The 21,993-nt window shown below is 36.5% G+C and overlaps 1 protein-coding gene across 4 annotated transcripts in view; it reads left to right on the forward strand.

The window, feature by feature from the left end:
* VPS41 (VPS41 subunit of HOPS complex) overlaps positions 1-21,993 on the forward strand; it is a 110,596-nt gene that overhangs the window by 57,790 nt on the left and 30,813 nt on the right. For all 4 annotated transcript variants that reach the window (XM_064705053.1, XM_064705052.1, XM_064705049.1 and 1 more), the window contains 6 exons: positions 4,925-5,044; positions 8,496-8,642; positions 9,853-9,919; positions 16,461-16,558; positions 18,949-19,078; positions 20,780-20,895. In XM_064705053.1, the coding sequence (XP_064561123.1) occupies positions 4,925-5,044; positions 8,496-8,642; positions 9,853-9,919; positions 16,461-16,558; positions 18,949-19,078; positions 20,780-20,895 (678 nt within the window). The remainder of the gene's footprint in view (positions 1-4,924; positions 5,045-8,495; positions 8,643-9,852; positions 9,920-16,460; positions 16,559-18,948; positions 19,079-20,779; positions 20,896-21,993) is intronic.

Genomic DNA, 21,993 nt, shown 5'->3' on the forward strand with positions numbered 1-21,993 from the left:
CTGTTTGGCATTATGTTGGGTAGAAGACTACCAGACAAGAAAGGCAGATTGCTTTGTAAGCTATAAAATGTCACTCAGTGAATACTCAAAGGTCTGATTTAAGTGAAGAAGGAGTAAATATTGTGGCAATTTCTGTCCATGCATTGGATAATTTACCATAAGTAGGAAACAAACTGTAGCAGCAAGTAAACCACAATACTTCTAGTCTGTTATTTCCTTGCTGCCATGTATAATGCCCAGATGTATCCCATATTATTAAACAGAGGAGACTTGGATATGTAGTGTGTCCTGTTTCCTTATAATAAGCTTTGCTTACATTTCTTCTTTATGGGTATTTGGGTAGGTGTTTCTTCTTTATTACTAAAACAAAAACTCTCCTTGTGCAGCAATAAATTTGGTTTGTGTAAAGGAAATGGATCATAGTCCTATGTGCATGTAATCTATAGTTTTGTGTTTTACAAATGTCTGTGTAGAACCCTTTTTTTCATTGCCTGAGGTGGCAACTGAAGAGGATCTAAGTGTATGAAATGTGTCTCTTCCTGCAAGACGGCAGGATTTGCTTTTCAAGGTGTTAATTCTGTAGCTTTTTTTGAATAAGCAGCAGCTGGAATGTGGCAGTTGAGTTATTAAAAGTGAAGCTTAATAAAAGTCCTGTGGCATTTGTTTGTATTAAACATCTCAAAATGTCTAGCTCCTCTGTCCATGAAGTACAGCAGTAGCTCCTGTTTCATCTCTCACTGTTGCCATCACATACCTCCTGGTACTGCTGTGTGCCTCTGCCTCCTTGCTTGATTTCCCTTGACTGCACTTGCTGCCCTCCTCTCTGTTCACATCCCAGCTCGCTGCACAACATTTTGTGATGAAATCTTGAAAGCTCATCTTCAGCCACGAGCTTGAGGCTTACATTACTCTCTGTCTTGTTTGGGCTCATTCCAGTCCCATCGTCTGTTTCAAATACAAAGTATAATTTTTTATTGTTGCTGTATGTTTTCCTAGGGATGAACTATTAAACAGTAAGTCTTCATGAGGCATGCTGTTCTGTGTTACTCTCTGGTATCTGTTAATCTTGACTGTGCCTGTAAATATTTGTTATATGCTGAAAACAATAAATAGCTGTAGCGATCACTTGTAACCATGGAAATAGCATTTTAGATTTTTGTGGTCTTGCCTGGCTGAGGTGAAAGTGGTGACAGAGGCCCCAAAACACAGGACAAATGCCAAAGGTAGGCTCCTCCTCACACTTAGACAAAGAACGGGACAAGGAAATTACAGGGACTTTTTTCCCGATTTTGATTTTGGGAGATAAAAACTGATCCAACAGTTCTGCAGTAGGGAATGGAAAAGTGGCTCTTCAGTTACAAATTGAAGACTTAAGCCTTTTTTTCTAAACTTCACTTTTTCTTCACTAAATCTTCTTCAAATCTTTACACAGAAGTCACTGTGTTGAAACAAAGTAGTGATGCTAGGCATCATTAAAAGTGTGTTTCCTTTGAAATTTCTGTGAGAACAGACAGATTTTATTTCAGTATATTGAAGCTAGTAAGTGGTAGTGAGAATAAATGAAATTTAATTACTTCACCATGTTGATACTTCCAAAGTTGCAAATCATTCACCTTTTTGTTCAGAGGATTGGGAATTCCTGTACATAGTTTGAGACCAGGATTACATGTAGTTAGTGTTAATGCTAATTGCATGACAGGCTCCATTAAGTCCAAGCATTCATCTATTCTCTTTCCTGGATGCACTCTAAAATAGAATGTTGAGCTCTTTTTGGTGTAGATTAATCTCCTGTTAATAAAATATATGGAGAGATATATTCACTAATCCAAAATATGTATTCATGTATTCACTAATCCAACTTTTTTTTAAAACCAAAAAGTGTCCTGCTCCACCTCTTGTCTCATACATTTCAGTGTCTCATTTTTCTTAATGATCTGGTGGACAATATGCAGTTAAGACTGGCAAAAGAATTAGTGAGCTAACAGAAGATTGCAATGTGCTGTGAAACAATGTGGGTGGGGACCTTGATGCTAAAGGTTATTTTATTTCAGCTGTATTATCAAATTGCAGTGCATGCAAGAAACACTGGAAGAGTGTTCTAAGCACAACTGTATTGTATGTAACAAAAGGCTAGAAAGTTTTATGAGAGCAAATGAAAAACAGGGAAAACAAAATATTGCAGAGAAGCCAAGAAAGTGGAATTTTGGCTGCTGTTGAAATCTAAGTACTGTGAATGCTGACAACCATAATTTAGGATTTATGGCAAATAAAGTCTTAAAATATTTTTCTCCTACCAAAAAGAGAGGGAGGTGGTAGGAAGAGCCCCTCTAGAAACCATGGATTTCTTCTTGCAAGTCTTTTGAAGTTTTAAATTACCTTCTGGTATGATCAACATTTCAATGTGGAGACAGAAAGGAAGGCTAAGAAAGAAATTCGGCTGTTCATTTTGAGAGAGATGCTTTCAGTAGACAGCAGTTCCAAAATAGATAGGAAAGTTCTGAGTTCACAAATTCAATTTCCATGTGCCATTGCTCTAAGAAATAATAAATAAATCACAGTATATATATCATCAGCACACAGATAATTGCACTGAAGATAATTTAGTTAAGCATGTTTTGAGATTGCATTTTTTTTAAAGCCACAGTGTGAAGTGCCCTTTGGCCTCAGTGTTTGACCTATTTCAGTTGCTGATCTGAAGATGGGAATGATAGGGTGTTTCAGTGATTCAATTTCCATCCTTATTATAGCTGATACCAGCCTGTTGTCTTATACTGCCTTGATCTAAAAGCTTGTGTTCTTAGGGTTGAGCATAGATGGAAGCAGGATTTTTCAAATTATCTTCTCTCTTCAGAAGAACTTTCTCAGATCACTTACTTTTCCATGCAGTTTGTTATTCAGAGTTATGAAGAAGCATGATGTTCACAAACCATGAATAACAAAAAAGATGCAAAGTGTCACACCAAGTTTGCTCTGGATTTTGAGTATAATAAATTAATTTAAATCACAATTCAGTCACAAGCAGAAAAAATTCCAAGTACAATTAATATAATTGACATTAGCTAGGTTTAACCTTTCACATCATCCACACCAGCTTTTAGATCTTTGTCCAGTAAGTCTCAATGCAAATACCACGTATTTTGCTGCTGCCTTTATTGTATGGTATAAGCATCCAAGCAGCAGTTCTTCTTCTTCTCCTTAGGAAAAAACTAACTTTAAAGTCTGGATCAGCACAGCACTTTTTTTTTTTTACAGCATCTTTAGCATCTGAGTGAAGATCATTCATTTGGGCTGAGGGCTGCTCCTATGCTTAACATCCACCTACCAATGTTCCAATGGAAATCCGTCCATATGGCAGTGAATTGTCGGTGTAGATGTTATGCTGCTTCCAGTGACTTGCCCTGGTGGCTGCAAAGTAACATGTTCTGTGAGAATTACTCAGTAACCTTTTCATATGTGGGAAAAAAACCCTATACTGTCTAAAAGTTGGACCTTCATGTGACCTATGTAAAGGATGCAAAATCACTTTGCTTGAATTAAAAGATTGATGTCTGCAGTGCAATTCACACAAAAATTTCTTAATAGACTACCCTACCTAATGCTTGCTTTAAACTCTTGGAGAAAATACTTGTCTTCTGGTGCCATCTGGTGGCTTTAGGAGACAGGCAGTCTGATAATTGCCATTAAAATCTTGTATTTTGTTTAAGGATCTTATTTTAAACAACTAATATCTTAACACTTTATGTATTTATCCAAATACAGGTGGTGGGAAACCATATATAAAAAGTGCATACAGCTGGATCTTAGATAGGAAATATTAGCAAGAACAGTACTCCTTTTGGGTTTTAGCATGGTAGAAATCCTTGCAGCCAGCTATTTCACACCTTCCAGTGTGAGGTGTGAGCTCGGGAGCTTGGGTTCAGGTTGTGCATATATTTGTATGTGGGTGTACTCATTTAAAATATAGCAGGACTGTGATCTCAGTAGATGTTTCAGCTTCATACTTAGATATCCCTCCAAGTGCTGCACTTTGCTTCTCTCACAGTGATTCCTAGTAATCTTATTAAATAACTTAATGAGACATACAAAATCAGAGTGTTCTGATTTGGAAGGGACCCACAAGGATCATCGAGTTCAACTCTTGAGTGAATGCCCCATAACTGGATCCAACCTGCAACCTTTACATTATTAGCACCATGCTTCAGCTAACCGATATGGGCTGTCCTTCTGTGTGGACTTTCTGCTTGTACTTGGGTTTTTCTTTGCTGCTGAAAAGCATCCCATAACATCTCTTATGCTTTTAGATATTCTAAAATACCTTCCTTAGAACCTGAGATTACCAGCACACAAGTTTTACAGTCAGCAGCACTTGTGGTATAGTGCAGTTTGCACATGTGGGACTAAACCACAGTATCTCTAGGCCCCTGTGGAATGCTGTGTAGTTCCACATGGAGGCAAGCAAAAGGTCACAGGCCTGGGGATCTTCTAATTTTCTTTGACTGCTTATTTTTTCTGGAGGGAAGGAGCATATAACGAGATTGATGAATGTCGAGATCAGTGAGGTGACCTGGTTTCTTTAACAATTTTCTGAACTGTTGTCACTAGTGCTGTAGACTTAGGTTTGGAAATACCCTTATTTCTTTGTCTTTAAAAGGTGAATAATTATTCTTACTGTTCTTTGGAGAAACTTGATGAAAGGCCTTCTGATTAATATTTTTAAAATTTAACAGGAATTCTGTAATATACAAGATGTTTGATGTAAATATAGTATAGCAAAATGTTTGATGTTTTTTGCTTTTGTTTTGTGATAGGTTTGTATTTTTCATTGCTCTTAAATCCAAACAGAGTAAGGGATAATGAAGAAAAAATAACTTCAATGTCTGCATACAGTACTGTGTCAAATATTTATTGTTGTACTTCTTCATAGTTGCTGTTGTATGAAAGAGGTTGGATGAATAGATGGAAGCCTTCAGTTTTACATGAAGGGGAAGGAAATATAAGAAATATTAAATGGAGAGGGCACCTAATTGCTTGGGCTAATAATATGGTAAGTATTTTTCACTTTCATTACATGTACAAAAAAATCTCTGTGTTACACTGATTACTGACATTTTTCAATGCTAATTGCCAGAATATTCAGGTGAAAAGCTGTGAATTTTTAGAATTGAGTATAAAAGACATTGAAGAATAGTGGTTTATATGTTATTTCTTTCTGGAAATTTCATCTGTTGTTTTCTGCTCATTAGTCAGGGTTCTCCAATATGATTGCCACTTCTGAAGAAATTAGGAAAGTAGCTCTACGTACCACTGTGATGGTCGCTAATGTGCACTGTTATTAATTAAAATTTTGATTAGTGCAATTTATTGAAGCAAACTGAGGAAGGAATGCCTGTGTAATTCCTCTTTATATAAATAATAGAACATCTCCACTCTCTTCCACCCACCCAAAAAAAATAAACTGTCTGGATTTTGTCATTTGTACTGAAATGACATTGTCATATGCACTTTCACTATTGCAGATTATAAAAAAATACAGTAATAATTTCTCATTTTGTTAGGCCACTAGAAGAAAGTTAGACTTAGAAAAAATAGGCCTCTTTTGTTCTAAGTGTAATTTTAAAGGAAACCATTGCATTCATTCTGAGTGTTACATTTCACCTATCACTGTATATTTAATTGATGGGTCAAGCTCTATGTTTTGCAGCTCAGCAGTGAGGGATATGTTTTTAATGTGTATAATGTCTAAGTTCCAAAGTATTTTTTAAAATGTGTTGAAAGTACTTCTGAAATGCTAGCTTTTTTTTCTATTGTTTTCCATCCTAAATGGAAGCATTTATTAAAATATTTTAAACCATTGTTCTTTTTTATATTTCAAAACCAGTTTGATATGAAATTGTTAAAGGTGGACCTTTGTTTATTTGCTTCCCTTTAATAACTCTGTTAGAATGGAAGCTTCACTGAGGGCTTGACTGACATTACATTAGGTTATTTGAAGGTTTTGTTCTTTTCAGATCCATATAATTAAAATATGTATTCTAGGTATCTGCTGGAATGGATAGGACAAGAGCTATCCCTAGAGATGATGTGCCACAACAGAACACAGAGTACTAATAAAACATTGAGAGCCATCTGTCAGAGACAAAAAGCCATGATCAGGGCCTATATTTCAAAGAAAAATGAAATGACATTTGCCCTCCAAAAGATTAATATATTTGTTTATTGCCCTTTCTCTTCCCCTTTTATTTTTTAAACTCCATTCTCTAGCAAGGTTTTGTGTTACACTTCTTTTTTCCCAAATCAGAGAAAATAGCCTTGCTTCTTACTGTGTGTGCAGGCTACCTAGTTTTTTATTTAGGTAAGGTCTAATTCTGCTTTTCTGATGCATAGGTAACCCATGTATTCTGCTTTTCCTTCCCTCTTCTCCTTCCTCCATGGCTAATAGTGTAAGTTTTACAAACTGAGACAGCTAAGGGATAAATCCTTAGAGGCATTTGTCTGCTGGACTCCCATTTGGACAGGTTTTAGCTCATTCATGATGGGAAGTTGACTGTGGAAGGCCTTTCAATTCATGATGCAAATGGCATACCTGTTAGAGGAGAAGCTACTGCTCAGGAATTCTCACACCATTCAAGGAGTCACACAAACACTATCCCACACTTTAACTTCAAGGACTGGAGTCCTTTTTCGGTGGGCAGCTCCAAAGAGCCAACAGGGACCCTTTTGATTCCTTGCTCACTTCTTGTGCACCTGCTCGCAGGCAGAGCATGGGAAATTACATAGCAACAACTAAAATATCAGTGAGCCATCAGCATTATTCTTACAGTAAATCCATAACTCAGCACTGTACCAGCTACTAAAAAGAAAATTAATAACTAATTAGCAGCCAAAAACAACAGGTGTAAGTTCAGAGCTTACCACCCAAGACTTCAAAAAAATCCAGCTACTTATGCTAAGCAAGTAAACCTAAGCAAGCAACATACTATATCGCACAATATTATAACTCTAAGTAGCTTACTCTTATGTAAAACTTATTATATTAATCAACTGTCTCTCAACACTTATAACCAAAGAAGATCCTACACTGTTAGTTTGAAAGCTACTTCAAACAAGAGCTGGTCTATCCCATATAAGATTTGCTGCCATGTAGAAAAACAGAAGGTGTGGTATGAGTCACTAAAAATCATCCTTGGAGACAAAGTGGTAAGATTTATAAAAAGCAACTTTATTAAAATGCAATTCAAGCAAGATTAAAAATTGTATCAGATGAGCTCAGAAAACACAAAGGATAATATTGCTTATGTTACTTAGAGATCTGCGTTCTGTACATTGCAGATGTTTTGGTAAGTTGTTGTTTTTGTTTGTTTGTTTGTTTGTTTGTTTTTGAAACCTTGATGTCTGCTAGCTGATGAGTTGTTAGTGGAAGTGTGTTCCATGCTAACAGTTACTCAGTGACAAAGATCACTGAAAAAAAATCCCACACGCACCCTCATACCAGTTACCTTGTGGTTAAAAAAAGAGGCAAAACCTGGCTTAGACCATGACCCCCCTGGCTTAGACCATGACTTTTAAACAGTTGTATCTGTGTATTTGTACAGCTGAGGACAGAAACTCACAATGGGGGGGACAGAAATAGGCAGGGGAATCTTTTAAATCAGTTTTGTCACTAGGAAAATCCTAACATGGCATGGCATCATGGTTGCTGATCTTTCAAGGTCTTTTCCATCCTCCTTTTCTGTGATTTGAAGACTCACTCTCTAAGACCTACAAAAAAATTTTATTTTTGAGACTTATGTTTTAAATTATGAAGAACAAGTCATTGCTTAATATGAAATTAACCTCCATTTTTCTATTGGAAAGGTTATAGCTTACCTTGTCTAAATGATACAGAAAAGTCTAATTATTGGTTCTTTTTTTCCTCTGTCTCTTGAATGACTTTAATCTTCCTGGGTTTTAATTTCTTGTTCTATTAGTGTAAGAGATTTCCTGAGGAGGGAGTAAAAAAATCACAAAAAGTAAAAAAAATTTTAAAAACCAAACATTGTTTAAATATGCTCACTTTCCTGTTTTCATAAGAGTTTAAATGCATATCTTGAGACTGAATTAGTTTATCTTAATGAGCTGTTGCTTTTCTTTTTCCAAAGTGGAAATTTCTGTGTCTCTGCAGGGACTGTTGTGAAAAAGCTGGGATTCTTTTGATTTCTCCAGGAGTAGCACCAACCTAATAAACCAAACTGGTTCTTGACTGGAATTGCTAGTCTGTCACTCATTCACTTGTTATGTCTTTTTATTTGACATGTGAATCTAAATTACTCTGATCCCTTTTCTCCTTTTGTCACTTCCTGGGTTAGATGGGGTTTTGTATCAACAGTTTTTTCTGGTGGCACACTCAGCCCTGCTCTGAAATTTATGCTGTAAACTGCTCTGACTGCCTTAGCGTACAAAATGGTGAGTAGGAGTTTGTCATACTGAATAAAGTTCTCTTGGTTTTAAACTTTCAGGGCGTGAAGATACTTGATATGATCTCCAAGCAAAGAATTACCAATGTGCCTCGAGATGACATAAGCCTTCGCCCAGATATGTATCCCTGCAGCCTTTGCTGGAAGGATAATTTAACGCTGATTATTGGCTGGGGAAATTCAGTAAAGGTGCAATTACCTGTCTTTGTAATAAATGCTTGCTGTTATAACAGACAAACGGAGGATTGTTTCTGAAAAGTAAAGACAATCGAAAAAAATAGAATTTGGTTTGACCAGTGTTCAGAACTCTTGCTGCCTCAGAAATGTCATTGGACTGACCCTCACAAGGAGGAGGAGTGATAGGCACCCAGCAGTCAGACAGATCTCAGTGTGAGAGCATGCAGTGAATGTATTCCTCAGGGACATTTCACTCCTTGGAGAGATGTTGTCTTTGGAAAGCTTTTAGTGTGCTGTTGAATTCATTTCTTTGGACTAGCATTAAGGAAGAACAACTTACCATGAGGTATTTTTGTGAGGGGATTGGTTTGAGGGCTGAGGAGTTTGCAGCTGCTAAAACAGCCACCTGATTTTGGTCAGCCATGGGGGGGAAAAAAGGGTGAGTGGAAGGACAGGCTGCTTAGGGTTTTGTTATCTTTCAACAGAAAACTGGCATTTCAGACTTGTGTGGTGCAGACTGATTATCATTTGCTCAGACCAGCATATGACATGAGTTTGTTACAAGCCTGTTAGCTGTTTTCTAATAACAGACTGCTGCATCACTGCACAGTGGGAAATTAAAAGTGCCTGATAGGAATAGATGGAAAGGGAGGGTGGAGTGAGGTAGGTGACATGTAAAAAGCTTTTGGAGCGTTAAGCTTAGAGTTTTATAAATGAGGAGGTTTGTCCTAAGTTTGGCATCTGTCTTCCCCCTTCTATTTGCCTTCTAAATGCTTCACAACATTTGGTTATTTGCATTTCTTTGTATATACATACTCCCCTCTTGTAACTGGGAGGAGCAACAGCAAACTTGGTGAACAGGAATCAGGTACCTTGAAAGATAATGAGACACAAAGTGTGAGAAGACACCAAAACCAAACTCATAAATAAACGCCTCTGTGAAGAAACCACAGTGGCATGTATTTTCACATTTCTTTTATGTGGTCCTATGTGGTCCTCTTCTCTCCCAGCGTATTTATAAGGCTGTGAACTACAGCCGCTACTTTTCTGTGTGGTTTTCTTTACTGATGCATCATTACTGTTTCACAGCTTGTGTTTTTCAAAATAAAGAAATCCGTATTGGAGAACTCCCGAAAATTGCTTTTATTATTGAGGTAAAGGTAGTGTCATTTTAGGAATTACAGCTTCCTTATTGTAACAATTCAAATCTCTTGTGTCCTAGATTTGCTCAGTAAAAGAACGGCATGCCAGTGAAATGCGTGACCTACCAAACCGCTACGTGGAAATAGGTATGGTTGTATGAATTCACTCCTTCCCAAAAAGCTTTAGAAATCTTCTACATGCTAGCCAGAACAAAACTGTTACACTTTGGAGGCAACATGTAACGTAAATGTCTCCTCATTTTTAGTTGCTGAGGTTATCATAATGCCCTCTTGCCTAGGTGTGAGGGTTTTTTCTAGAGAACCTTTAAGTTCTGTGATGATGTAATATCAAAGATACTTGTGTGAACAGTGGATAACGTAACTTTCCCTTCATACAGATTCCTTTAGAGAACTTGAGTTTTCATCTTGCCTAAATGATTGATGGTCAGTGTCGCAGTAAAGAGAAAATAGATACTACTTTATTTGATTATATGTTGTTTGACTACACTATTCATAACATTTTTCTCTTTTTTTCCCCCCCCATAAAAATCTCTGGTGTAGTGCTAGGAAATTGATTTTAATTTATTTTTGTTTCCTTTCTTGGCTTGTGAATTTCATATTTTCATTTGCTTTCTTATTTTTCTAGCTAATCTGATGTGAATAAATGTTTATTATTGCTGATTATTGGAAAAGTTCTTGACAAAGTGGAATTCAAAGAAAATTTGGAAGGGAAGTGGGGATGTAAACAAAAAGACACAAGTGTCCCCAGAAGTGTCTGCTGGGGAAAAGATGTATCTAGGAACAGATAGTGCTGGCCCTCAGAAGATAAGCAGGCCCTCTGACTCTGCAGATGAGAGTGGGCAACAGTTTGTAGGCGTTGATGCTCCTTTGACTGTAGTAGCATGAGATTGTAAATAGGGTGTTCAAGCAAGATCCTGAATCATGTCAGTTTGGAATGGTGAATGGCATATGTGTGCATATGCTCTGTTTCCTGATTTCAGGAAGGGACTGTTCTAAAATAGCTTCTGAAAATCATCCAGGAGACTTGTTAAGCTCTGCAGGGAGTCTGAATACTGAGAGATGGGTGGTGTGCCTGAGAATTAACTGAAAACTGAAAGCTATTTCATGTTTAGGATTACATAGTGCAAACAGACTATTTAACTGCAGAATTCTAGGATATTCACAATAATTTTATCAAGGAAAAGTTTGGTCATGGGTTTTAGCCTCAGATCTTGTATATAATATTTTCTGTATCTGTAAATAGCTTTTAGAAAATAACTAAATGAGTTTGGTCACATACTGGCAAGTGAACAGAGGTAACTCCTATTTCATCTGTAATGTGCTTATATGGATAGTGCTAGTTTTAGGTGACTGTCTATTGGAACTTGATTAAAAAGCATAAAAAGTTGTCATTGGGCTATTTAGGTGCAGACATGAAGGATAAAGATTTATGTGGAAGTAACTTTTTCATCTTAAAATTTCTGGCCTGTGGTTTTCTCTGTAGTCCAGAGGACTGGCATTTTATCTCACTTAAGCTGTTAATGATGTGTCTGAGATTTTACTTTCTGGTTTCAAGTCAAAGCACTGAAATTGCTTTGCTAAATGCCGTCCATGTCACTCTAGAACCTGGGAGGATTGGGACGGAAAAGAGAGAGACATTGTTTGTTCAAGTCTCAGTATAAATTAATAGTCTTCATAGAGTCACACTGAAAGTCTTCTTGACTGCAGTATGTCATGCCATAACCTCTATTTCAATTTTACTTCATCATTATTTTTCAAAGGTATTGCCAGAAAATCCGATCTTATATCGGACCTGCAAACAGTATACTTTTTTTGCCAGACCACTAATATCCAAAGTGAATGTATAAATTTATATGCTTGCATAAAGTAAAGAATTTATACAAGACAAGAATACGGTCCTTCAATGCAAGGACAATTGAGTATCCTTCAGATATTTTGACTCATAAGATCTTTTCAACAGACTTACAAAAGGCGAAACCCTTAACACAGTATTACTTTTGTCATGTTTAGTGGTGTGGTGTTTTTAAAATTTTTTTTCTCCCGCTTTTACAATTTTTCACCTGGAAAGAAAACCAGAAATGGAACAGAAAACTTCATAGTTGCTTCTTTGGTCATCAGGGTAATAAATATGGAGTCTATGATAAAACAGTGTCCTGTCACATGTCAACAGTTTCAGATTTATGCTGTTTTAAAGCCATTCTGAGCGCCCCTAGTTCTATAGTGGTATCATAGAAAACTGTGATGGCTTTAGTAGATAATAAATGTTCCTTCAGTACTTTGCAGCCCAGTGAATAAGGAAACAGTATTTCCTGCATTGCAATTTAGGTGCATAGGATTCTGTTTAGCAAAGTACCTCCTCATCTTCTGTTTCTGTCTCAAGAATTAGCTATACTTACTCTAAGGTGGGAAATAATTTCACTATCTGCTGTGATGCCAAACCCCACAATGTGTGAAAGTTACACCGCTGAGCTGTTCTGCATGTTTTATCTTAAAGAAGATAATGCTGTGATTATCTGTAAGAGAAAATAGATGAATTATACAGGTCTCATGCACTGAGATTCATGTGGCATTGCTAATTCAATTTACATCTTTCAGTATATTAGTGGTGCTTTTCTTCAGTAATCTTACTATTGTTTTTGCTACAGTTCATTACCTCTGAGAGTCTTCATTCAGTGTCAAAGATAAACTCCGAGTGTTTCTATTTAGGTTTAAACATATGTTAGCTGAGCAGTTTAGCTCTGTCAGCAACTGCTGTGAAGTAGTGTATTGATTAGAAGGTATTGGTATTGAATTACAGGCTTAACGTGGACTAAATGCCATTGTGATCCTTCTTAAAGAGTGCTTGACCTCTGTGCGCACTCCTGAAGCGTGTACAAAAGCTGTAATGCTGCTGCACAGCTTCTGCTCTGAACAGGGAACCCTTCCTCAACTGGAGCCCAAGAGAAGGCTCGTTGCTAAATAACTAATTAGACTTTCCAGTTAATAGAATACCTTTTCAAAGGAAAATAGAAAATCTAGTCTTCCTTGGCCTTGGCAGGATTTTATATACTTTTATGGAGAAGTACTTTATCTCTGCCTCAGTTACTCAGGTTGTTAATGATAGCAGAAAATAGAGATAAACACCAGAAGTATGAAAAAGACTTCAAGTTGATTAGAGAATTTCAATTCAATTTACTTTTGTCCAGATTTTGTCTGAGGAATCTCAGCTTAATTATAGGTACAAGCCAGGCAGCAATGTCTCTTGAATACTTGTCCCCTTTGCATTCTACCAAATTTCCCACAAAGCAGTTTTCTGGTTAAAAATTACAAGTTTCAAGGTTATGCTTGTAACAACATATCTGTATGTTTTACAAGGGAGTAGCTTCACACCTGCATGGCAAGTTAGCATCATGCATTGAGATTGCACATTTCAATCTGAATACATGGGAATATTTATTTTCTTGTTTGTAAAGTGAGATTAATGGGATCTAATGTGTCAACATATTTCTCTTTATGTAGACAGAATGTAAGGCTTAATTGATAAATGTGATGGTCAGGAAATTTACTTCATAAGGTGATTTATGCAAACATTTCATTTAAGCAAGTCTGCTATACTCTGAGAAGCCAAAAAAAAGAAGAAAAAACCCAAACCTAGTTATATAGTTGATTCTACTTGGACTTTTGTTTATCTGTTTTGCCACAAGCCAAACTTATAATTTATAAATTGCTTCATAAAATGAGTCAAAATTCTTCAAGATTTTGACTTCTTTGTCATCAAACCTTGGAATTTCTAAGCCCCAAAATTCTTCAAGACTGAATATTTTTCCTGTTGGTTAACAAAGTCTTCTTGGTTCAATGGAAAAAAAGAGTTTTTCAGAAAATCGGCTTTGTAGCTTAAGTGATATTTATGTGGGGCCTTTTCTTGTCCTCTAGTTGGAATTGAACTTGCATACTGTTGGGGAAAAAAAAGTTATATTTTACATCAAGTGTAACTCCATGCACAAGATAATAGCTAATCAAATCGTGGCATTTTGTATTCTGTTTTGGTTTGCATAAATTACCTACCTCACTAAAAACATCTGCAGAATTTGTGTTCATTGTTATAGGTCACAATGCACCATACCCTTGAGAGTTTTCAAGATGGTATCCCCACCACCAGTGCTTTTAGGTGGAATCAGAGGTAAAACTCTGACTATAACCAAAGTTTTACTCTTCAAAATCTGCTGTGGTAAAGCAGGGGCTGCTTTTAGAGGTTTGACTAAACAATATTGGCTCCTCTTAGTTTCAGTGTCGCGTACGCGTGGATCTTTAAATCCCAGAGAAAGTGGCTATGCAGTTTAGGTAAATATTATAGCATATATAGTGTCATTTCCGTAGTTTAGTGTATTTCATACATTTCATTTAATGAGCAGCAAAAAAGATTTACAGGTTTCTTCATTTGGCTTCCAGGAAATTTATTTGACATCTGTACATAGATGCTGAACATGGAGTAGATCCACTGTCAGCCTGTCTTCTATCTTCTCTTATGACAGGCATAAACATGTATGACACATGGCCATACCTCAGTCATTTCCATTTACTTCAATACTACATTTGTTTTAATTATTTTAGATCCTTTACAAATTACCAGCATTTCTGCATTGCCTTTATGTTGGATTTCTTTTCCTCCTTGATCACAACACAGTGTCCAGAGAGTAAGTCAATTTAACCTATTATTGTTCTGTGCAGCTGTTACTTCCATCTTCTTTTTTCAGTAAGACTTTTTTGATTAGCAGCATCAAAGGTTTTTATCAGGTCAAGAAGCACTGTCTATGCCAGTTATTCTTTGTTCAAGGCTGTAGCTGCAGAGCTAGAGCATTGTGTTTCAACAACGCCTCTTGAGAAAGATGAGCTAAGAGAAAGCTGATAGTGAAACCAAGGAAACTATATTCTGTTCAAAAACAAAACTTGAGGTGGTGATTCTTATTTGTTTGTTTATTTATGTTTCACATATCATTACTTCTGTTGATCTTAAATACACCATTACATTGGGCATTACAAGCATTTTCACTGGCAAAAGGGACTTAAATTCTAATATAAGACAAAGAAATACACATGGATTTTAAAGCTGTGTCTATAATAATTATAAATGCTAATTCACCTTGCTGTTTTCCTCTTCAAATACAAACCACAGTATTTTACATGCCTTTGAGACCATTCTCCTAGCCGTTCTATAAAGCTGAATTTTAAGTTTCTTTGATAGTATTCTGGATTTCACTTTGTTTTTTCTTTTCCATGTTTTTTCTCCTGCCTTCCATATTCTTTTAAAATGCTAAATACTAAATTTTAAACTGAGAATAAGGTATGTAGTTGGTTTTGAACTGATTTGTTTTAAATCATCACTGAGAGCAACATGTGACACAGTCAAAGTAATCTCATCAGTCTTGTAGGCTAGAGCAAGATAATTATGTACATGGTTACACATGTGAACCTCTTCTCTGTGAATGGATTGAGTGCTCTACCCCTGTGCTATAGTGTGGTCCTTCAGTGATGCCAAAGTGTCAGCAGTCATTAAAAGAGAAACAGTGCTTGGTTATTCCTAGAGAGACAGGTGTCAAATATATACTCCGTTTCATTATATTTTTACTCCTTTTGTGAGAGGACAATTATTTCTCCTGTTCCTTCTTATTATTTTAGCTGAAGAAAATCAGCTTTATTTTTAATGTCATTGTGCTGTATTTTCTGTTTGCCTTGCTAGAAAATTTTAGTAAATATATATATATATATATATATATATATTAGCAGTTTAATATGCTAAACAGTAAGGAAAGAAACTTTTTGTTTCTTACTTATGCTTAGATTCTCCTAAAACCATGTTTTGGGAGAAATTTATGAAGTATCTGATGCTTTTTTAAAAGCTTATAGTTACAAGGCTTGCTAATGTAAGCACTTGGATGATTCTTGTTTTTGTCCCCTGAGAGAGGAGTTCACAAAAAGTGGTGCATTGTAAATCCAGCAGAATAAAAACAAAGAGCTGTTTGTGGCAGAGATCTCATTTATTAAGTCTTTTTGTAAATACAGTTCAGCACTCTGTTTATCATTCTCTTTCTTGAAATAATCTCATGTAACTATCTCGATTTCAATACCAATTTCAGAAAATTATGTTTTCAGTTTTATGAACAAGAAAAGGTACTATGAACTGTTTTTTTCTTTGTAATGATAGTATCTGTAAATTATTCTGTGATGTTTAAAGTGATGATAAATAAATAATGATCTTTGTGTTTTCCTGTATACCAATAGATGTAGCAGGTGCAATTCTCTTATGTCCATATGAACATGCTGTGGATATGCAAACCAATGAAGTTGTACTACTTATTGCTTATTTTATTGAGTTTGATTTTTGTTTTGCTTCCTTTTTCAATGTGATTACTGAAAATCAGACTGCACCTTCATTTCAGATGTTTCATCTCTAACAACCTGAAGCACAAACATTTCCTTTTGCAAACTTTAATGTAATTTAATCTGTTAAATATAGATCTTCATCTGATCCAACTGGGAAATCTCTGGGTTTGTTACATGTGTTGAGTCTTCAGTTCTCTAAAGTGGTGCTGTATGCTGTTGATTGTCTCTGAAAATCGGCGAGTTTTTCTTAGGCAGTAGTTCATACACTTTCATGGTTTTGAGTCTGTTTTTCTTTCCTGTATTTCAGTTTTCCAATTTGACACCGAATTCTACGTCAGTGGACTTGCACCTCTCTGTGACCAGCTTGTTATACTTTCATATGTAAAGGAGATCTCCGAAAAAACGGTAATTTTTTTTATCTCTGAGTTTCTTCACAACATTAATTTGGCCTGTGAGTTGGGCCTTAAACTAGTCATACAAATATGATTACCTGAGAAAAAAACTGTAGTCTGCTGGTAGTCAACAGTGAAACATCTCTGATCCATAAAACAAGGTCAGTGGAGGTGATGTTGAAGACTAATGTACTTACCTCTCAGAAATCATGTTGGGTTCCTTCTTTTCTTGCAGAATGCAGAGAAGGTCTCTAGCTAGTCCTTCTTGCTCTTTTTTTCCTTCCTTCCCCCCCCCCCCCCCGCTTCCTTTTCTCTCCTTTTCTCTCTTCCTGATGTTTCTGCACCAGAAGAAATAAAGAATCTTGTTTGGCCATAAGAGGAGCTTGCTGACACTGCATCTCAAAAGAAATGAGAGTAGGGAAGTTGATCAACTCAAGCATAAGAGTGACTGTGGAGTGGAATGAATGATTGTGAGTGAGTGGCATCATTGTCTCCCGTTCTTCTAAGATCTTTAGTTGCGTACACCCAGATCCATGTGTGGAGAGGTAGAATTCAGAATTCTTGTCAGCCGTTTTTACTGTGCATGGACAAGTGCCGTGTCTGTCTCCGACATTGATTTCGTACTGCCAAATAATAAAAGGCAAGGCAGTGGAGGAAATCCTTGAAGCTGCAGTGTGAGAATGGCAGATGCTCTTGATCATCTCTTTGATAGGCATGTCTGCATTAGACAACCATCACCATAGTAACCTTAAGAAACTGGGTGCACGAGTTGCTAGGCAATGAAATGCTGTAGGTTCAAACAAATGCATGAGCCTTCTGAAATCAGTGGGGTTAGCTTCTAGTTCTACTTCAGGATGTCAGATTATTATTTCTTTATTTATATTAAGGAGAAAAATAGTGTCACAGCGATGTTTCCCAAAAGAGACAGCACAGTGTGGGAGAGTCAGTGAAAGACAAGAAAGCAGACAGATGGGAAAAGGAGCGGGGAGGAAGAGGTGGGTGAAATGCTAGGGAGCAAGGAAATTGGGACACCACTGTTAATGAAAAAGTAGCACAGGAAAGGAGCTAGTGTAAACAAGGTAGTGACTGCTAAAGGTTAAAGTCATTTTAATTGCTTTAGGAAAGAAAGATGAAAAGGGAATTTCAGGTGCTATAATGGTAATTGAACATAGGAAAAAGTTTTTCTCATGTATTTGCTTTTAATTAGCCTTTTAAACAAACTCCAAATGCTGGACTTCACTAACTTCTCAGTTCTCTGGGTAGCTGTAGGAGGAACAGAAGTACAATTGTCCCTGATGGTGCATCTGTGTCCTGTTGTGATGGGAACTCCTTTGTTAGTGTCTTGGTTCACTTGTCTTGTTAGTGTGGAGCCCAAACTGCCTGAGCTTGCAGCAGAATTGCTGCTCACTACAAAAGTGTCCTTTAGTTGCAAGGAATACTTGTCTTCCTACACTTGATTTCACAGCTTGCAAATGACGGCTTCGTACTTATTACAAATTATATCACAATTGAACTTGCTTGGAAAGTTTTTTTTGGTTTGGGTATTTTTTTCCTGGAATAGTTAAATTGAGAAAAGACCCAAGTGGTGCTACTTCCAAATGAGTAAGTTAGAGCTGTTTAAATCCACTTTCTAGATGTTCTTGGTCTTTTATTCTATATTTTGCTATAATTCACAGCCTGAAGTAGAAAGCTTCAGGATTGTCTTGGACCTTGACTTAATTAAAAATACAGCTAGTTGAGGACAGCAGTTTCACTTGAACAGAAGGTGAAAATCCATTATGTCATTTTACCATAGCCACCTACATTGCGCTTGAAAGTTCATTTTACTCTAAGTTCATCAGAACAGCAAAGTTTTTGTATTATGCTCAGATTAATTTTTCCCTGCTGCTGCTGGCTGCCTAAAATCAAATACCAGCTTAAAAAAAAATATATATATATATATATTTTAATACCAGAATACCAGGCTCATAGAGCTCTGTCCTTCAGGGCATGAGCCCAGCTGGGTATGTGATCTAAATTTTCTGTTGCTTGTTGAATGAAGCAGTTAATAATCATCTGTGATGACCCAGAAAACTTCTGTGTCCAAGAGCACAGAAGTGAGCAAACTCAAGGATTGGACCTATGTCTATCTATACCTCCTCCTCCAGACTGATCTCCTTCAAGGAAAGCAATCAAAGAGTAACTTGGGTAACTTGGAGTAACTTCCCTCTGAGTTCTAGATGCAATTGCTCTGTGGAGTGCAGCTTTGCAACTTATATGATTTGCAGCTGAGTAGCCAGTGCAAAGTACTGCATGTTTGTGAATGTTTGCAGCTGTTCAATTTCAGCCTTGTTTCTAGATGACCACCAGTTGGTATTGCTAAGGTAAATCATGCAGGAAGTGACTAAGGTGTCATTTTTCTAGGAAGTGGAGTGTTGTGCAAGGCCTAGACTTGATATTGTACAACCCCTGCCTGAGTCCTGTGAAGAGATCTCTTCTGATGCACTAACAGTACGAGGATTTCAGGAAAATGAATGTCGTGATTATCATTTAGGTAGGTATTCTCAATATTGCTTTGTTTTGTTTTCAGACCTGCTTAAAAAAAGATTTGGGTGTACTTAGCCTCCCTTTTCATTTTTATGTCATTTTTTTGTCATCTCCTTGAACAGCTGTAACTGCTTATGACACTGAAGTGTAGAGTGGAAATCCACAAGAACCAGTCATATGAAAGAAAATAAATGTGTGTATTTAAACATTATGATTTTAATGCCATCTATTAGGTCAGACATACTGGAGAAGGCAGAAGTATATACCTCATGTAATGTCCAGTATTGTCAAAGGCAATATCTTTGAAACAAAAAAACAAAAACAAAACATATGATTCATAGGAGCTCTTTTTACACAAGGTGCTTCAGGAATAATGAAATGAGGGCACAATGTCTGGAAAAGCTGCTCTAGAGGGAAAGATTGAATAAGTATCATTGCAACAGTAAGATGTACATGGGTCAACTTAAAAGGGGCCCATTGATATTTAGCTTCTCTGTACTGACAAAGCTGCCAGTTGTATTACAGACCTCAAATGGTAAAATGGAATTAATAGGAACTGGATTTTGGCAAGCTCCACCTACAGGATAGGTTTAATTATGCAACAGGAAGGGACATTAAGCCCTGCCACAATATATGCTGTCTTTTAAAGATGAGGTAGTTTTCTGATCTATATGTTGTAGCTCAGAAAAATGCATGGCAAAGCTGATGCAGAATTCCTTGGTGAAGATTATGTAGCCTGTCTTATACAGAAGCATTTCTTCTGGCTTTTAAAATCCATTAATCTGAATTTTAAGTATCTCCTCTGCCAGCATTCTTCAAATCATAGGCTTGGCAAACCTCTTTGTGTACATCTATGCCCTTAAGCCACTAGAAATATAGTATATTTCCTCCTGACCTCAAAAACATTAATGCTGCTATCAGTAGAACTGGGGTTTTTTGTACATCTTCCAAAGCAGAACATTGATGTCCACAGCTGTACTTTTATGCTTTATGAATATTCTAGTTTACTTGAAAAGTCTAAATGTTATGTATGTTTTAAGGCAAGCATTATTTTGTGAATTGCTTATCACTTCAGGAGTGTATTTGTATGTGTTTATAGAAACTCATCTGGACAGTGAGTGGTTTTCTTTTCTGTACCTACAAAGTGTTCATGTTTCTTCATGGCTCTGTCCAAATGATAACTATTTAGAGCAGTCATCTTTTGCATTTGATTTGACCTTTTAGTACTTTTTCTTTCAGCTTACTCAAAAATAAAGGCTTATGGTGTAAGAAAATGCATTATACATATAGCCTTATCTTGCAGCATTGTAAATGCATTGCTGTAATGATGTACTGTGTCCCCAGGGGTTATGGCATCTATCATTTATGCTTTTGATGGCCTTGACCTTGATGGGAAGGATAAGTTTATTGCAGGCTGTGTAGTGCAATAGTCCTCTTAGAGTATAATAATGGGTTCTAAATTATCATAAAGTTTGCACATAGTGGATGAATCAGAATTTGCAATAAGTTGTAGTGGTTTTTTAAAATATATTTAGCCATTTAAACCAGTTTTAATTTATTGGAGAATACAGCATCCAAACTAGTGTGTCCTGCAGGAGTAGCCTTGCTGTCTTCCTCTTTGTAAATTCCCCTCAAGGGTATGCTAAAAAGCAGAACTTTACTTAAAGAAAATATAGTAAAAATATTAAAACTGTGTATGCATTTGCAGAGTATTCGGAAGGTGAATCGCTTTTTTATATCATCAGCCCAAGAGATGTGGTTGTGGCCAAAGAGCGGGACCAGGATGATCACATTGACTGGCTTCTTGAAAAGAAGAAATATGAAGTAATTTTTACATCATTCTTTCCTTCAGACTTTCCTTGTTTGGAAATTGGAGTAGGATGATGGAATTTGCTAAGTCATTTGGATTGGATATTTCTGTTCCTACAGCGATTGAGTAAATGCTTGTAAAGGATGGGACTTGACTATGCATTACTCCATCTCTTACAGAGTTAGTCTCACTACTGAAACAACTCATCAAAATTTCACTCAAGTGAGGTAGTTGAACTAGATGCTGAAAATACTGCTCTCATCATCAGTTATAAAATGTATTAGCTGACACTGAAAATTATTAGATCTGGATTTTGGCTTTAGAATAGCAGAAGAGTTAACTAATGAGCTGTGCTTTTAAAAGTAAAATATTATGGTCTTAAACTGTGCCTGCACTTGCTGAAAGTAGTGTTGCTCGCAATAAAGCTCATCCAGTATTAAAAGACAAAGGTATACAGCTCTCTTGGAAAAAAAACAGCTCACCATTTGGTTGTGTAAATACTGATGTTTGAGTATGCATATCTAAACACCTAAAACAGTAATAATAAGTTCTTTCATACCATATGAACACACAGAGTGGTCTGAATTCTAATATCATGTACTTATTGACTTAGAATATTTGTTACGATGCATAAAGTTAACTTGCAAATTCTAATTTATGTTTGTTGTGTGCCCATTAGAAGAAAAAAAATGTGGAAAAGCCATTCAGCATGTATTGCTTTTGCTAATATAATCATGATATTTCTCATGCAGATTTGTTTAATCCTTGTGGATGCTTTTCCATTGGAATAGCAAACTTGTATGATGAGTGTGGTTTTGCAATATATGTAAATCACAGCATTTGGTCCCTGAAGACTCCAGTAATTTGCAAGTGACAGCTGTGTGTGTGCCTTTATGAAAGCCATTCAAGTTAGTAGACAGGCCTGTTATATCTTAAAGGTTTCATTTTTATTTGTAAAAGTGCCTGATTTTTTTCTATACATTCAAAAAAAAAATAGAAGGAGGAGAACAGCAAATGACACTTAAATATAAATCATTCTGACTGAAGAAGACATTTGGGCTGGGGAGCTGGCAGGTAGCTTTCCCCATTCACCCCTTTTCCTGTTTATTTTT

Source organism: Zonotrichia leucophrys, chromosome 2 (genome assembly GCF_028769735.1).
Source record: "Zonotrichia leucophrys gambelii isolate GWCS_2022_RI chromosome 2, RI_Zleu_2.0, whole genome shotgun sequence".
Lineage (NCBI taxonomy): Eukaryota > Metazoa > Chordata > Aves > Passeriformes > Passerellidae > Zonotrichia > Zonotrichia leucophrys.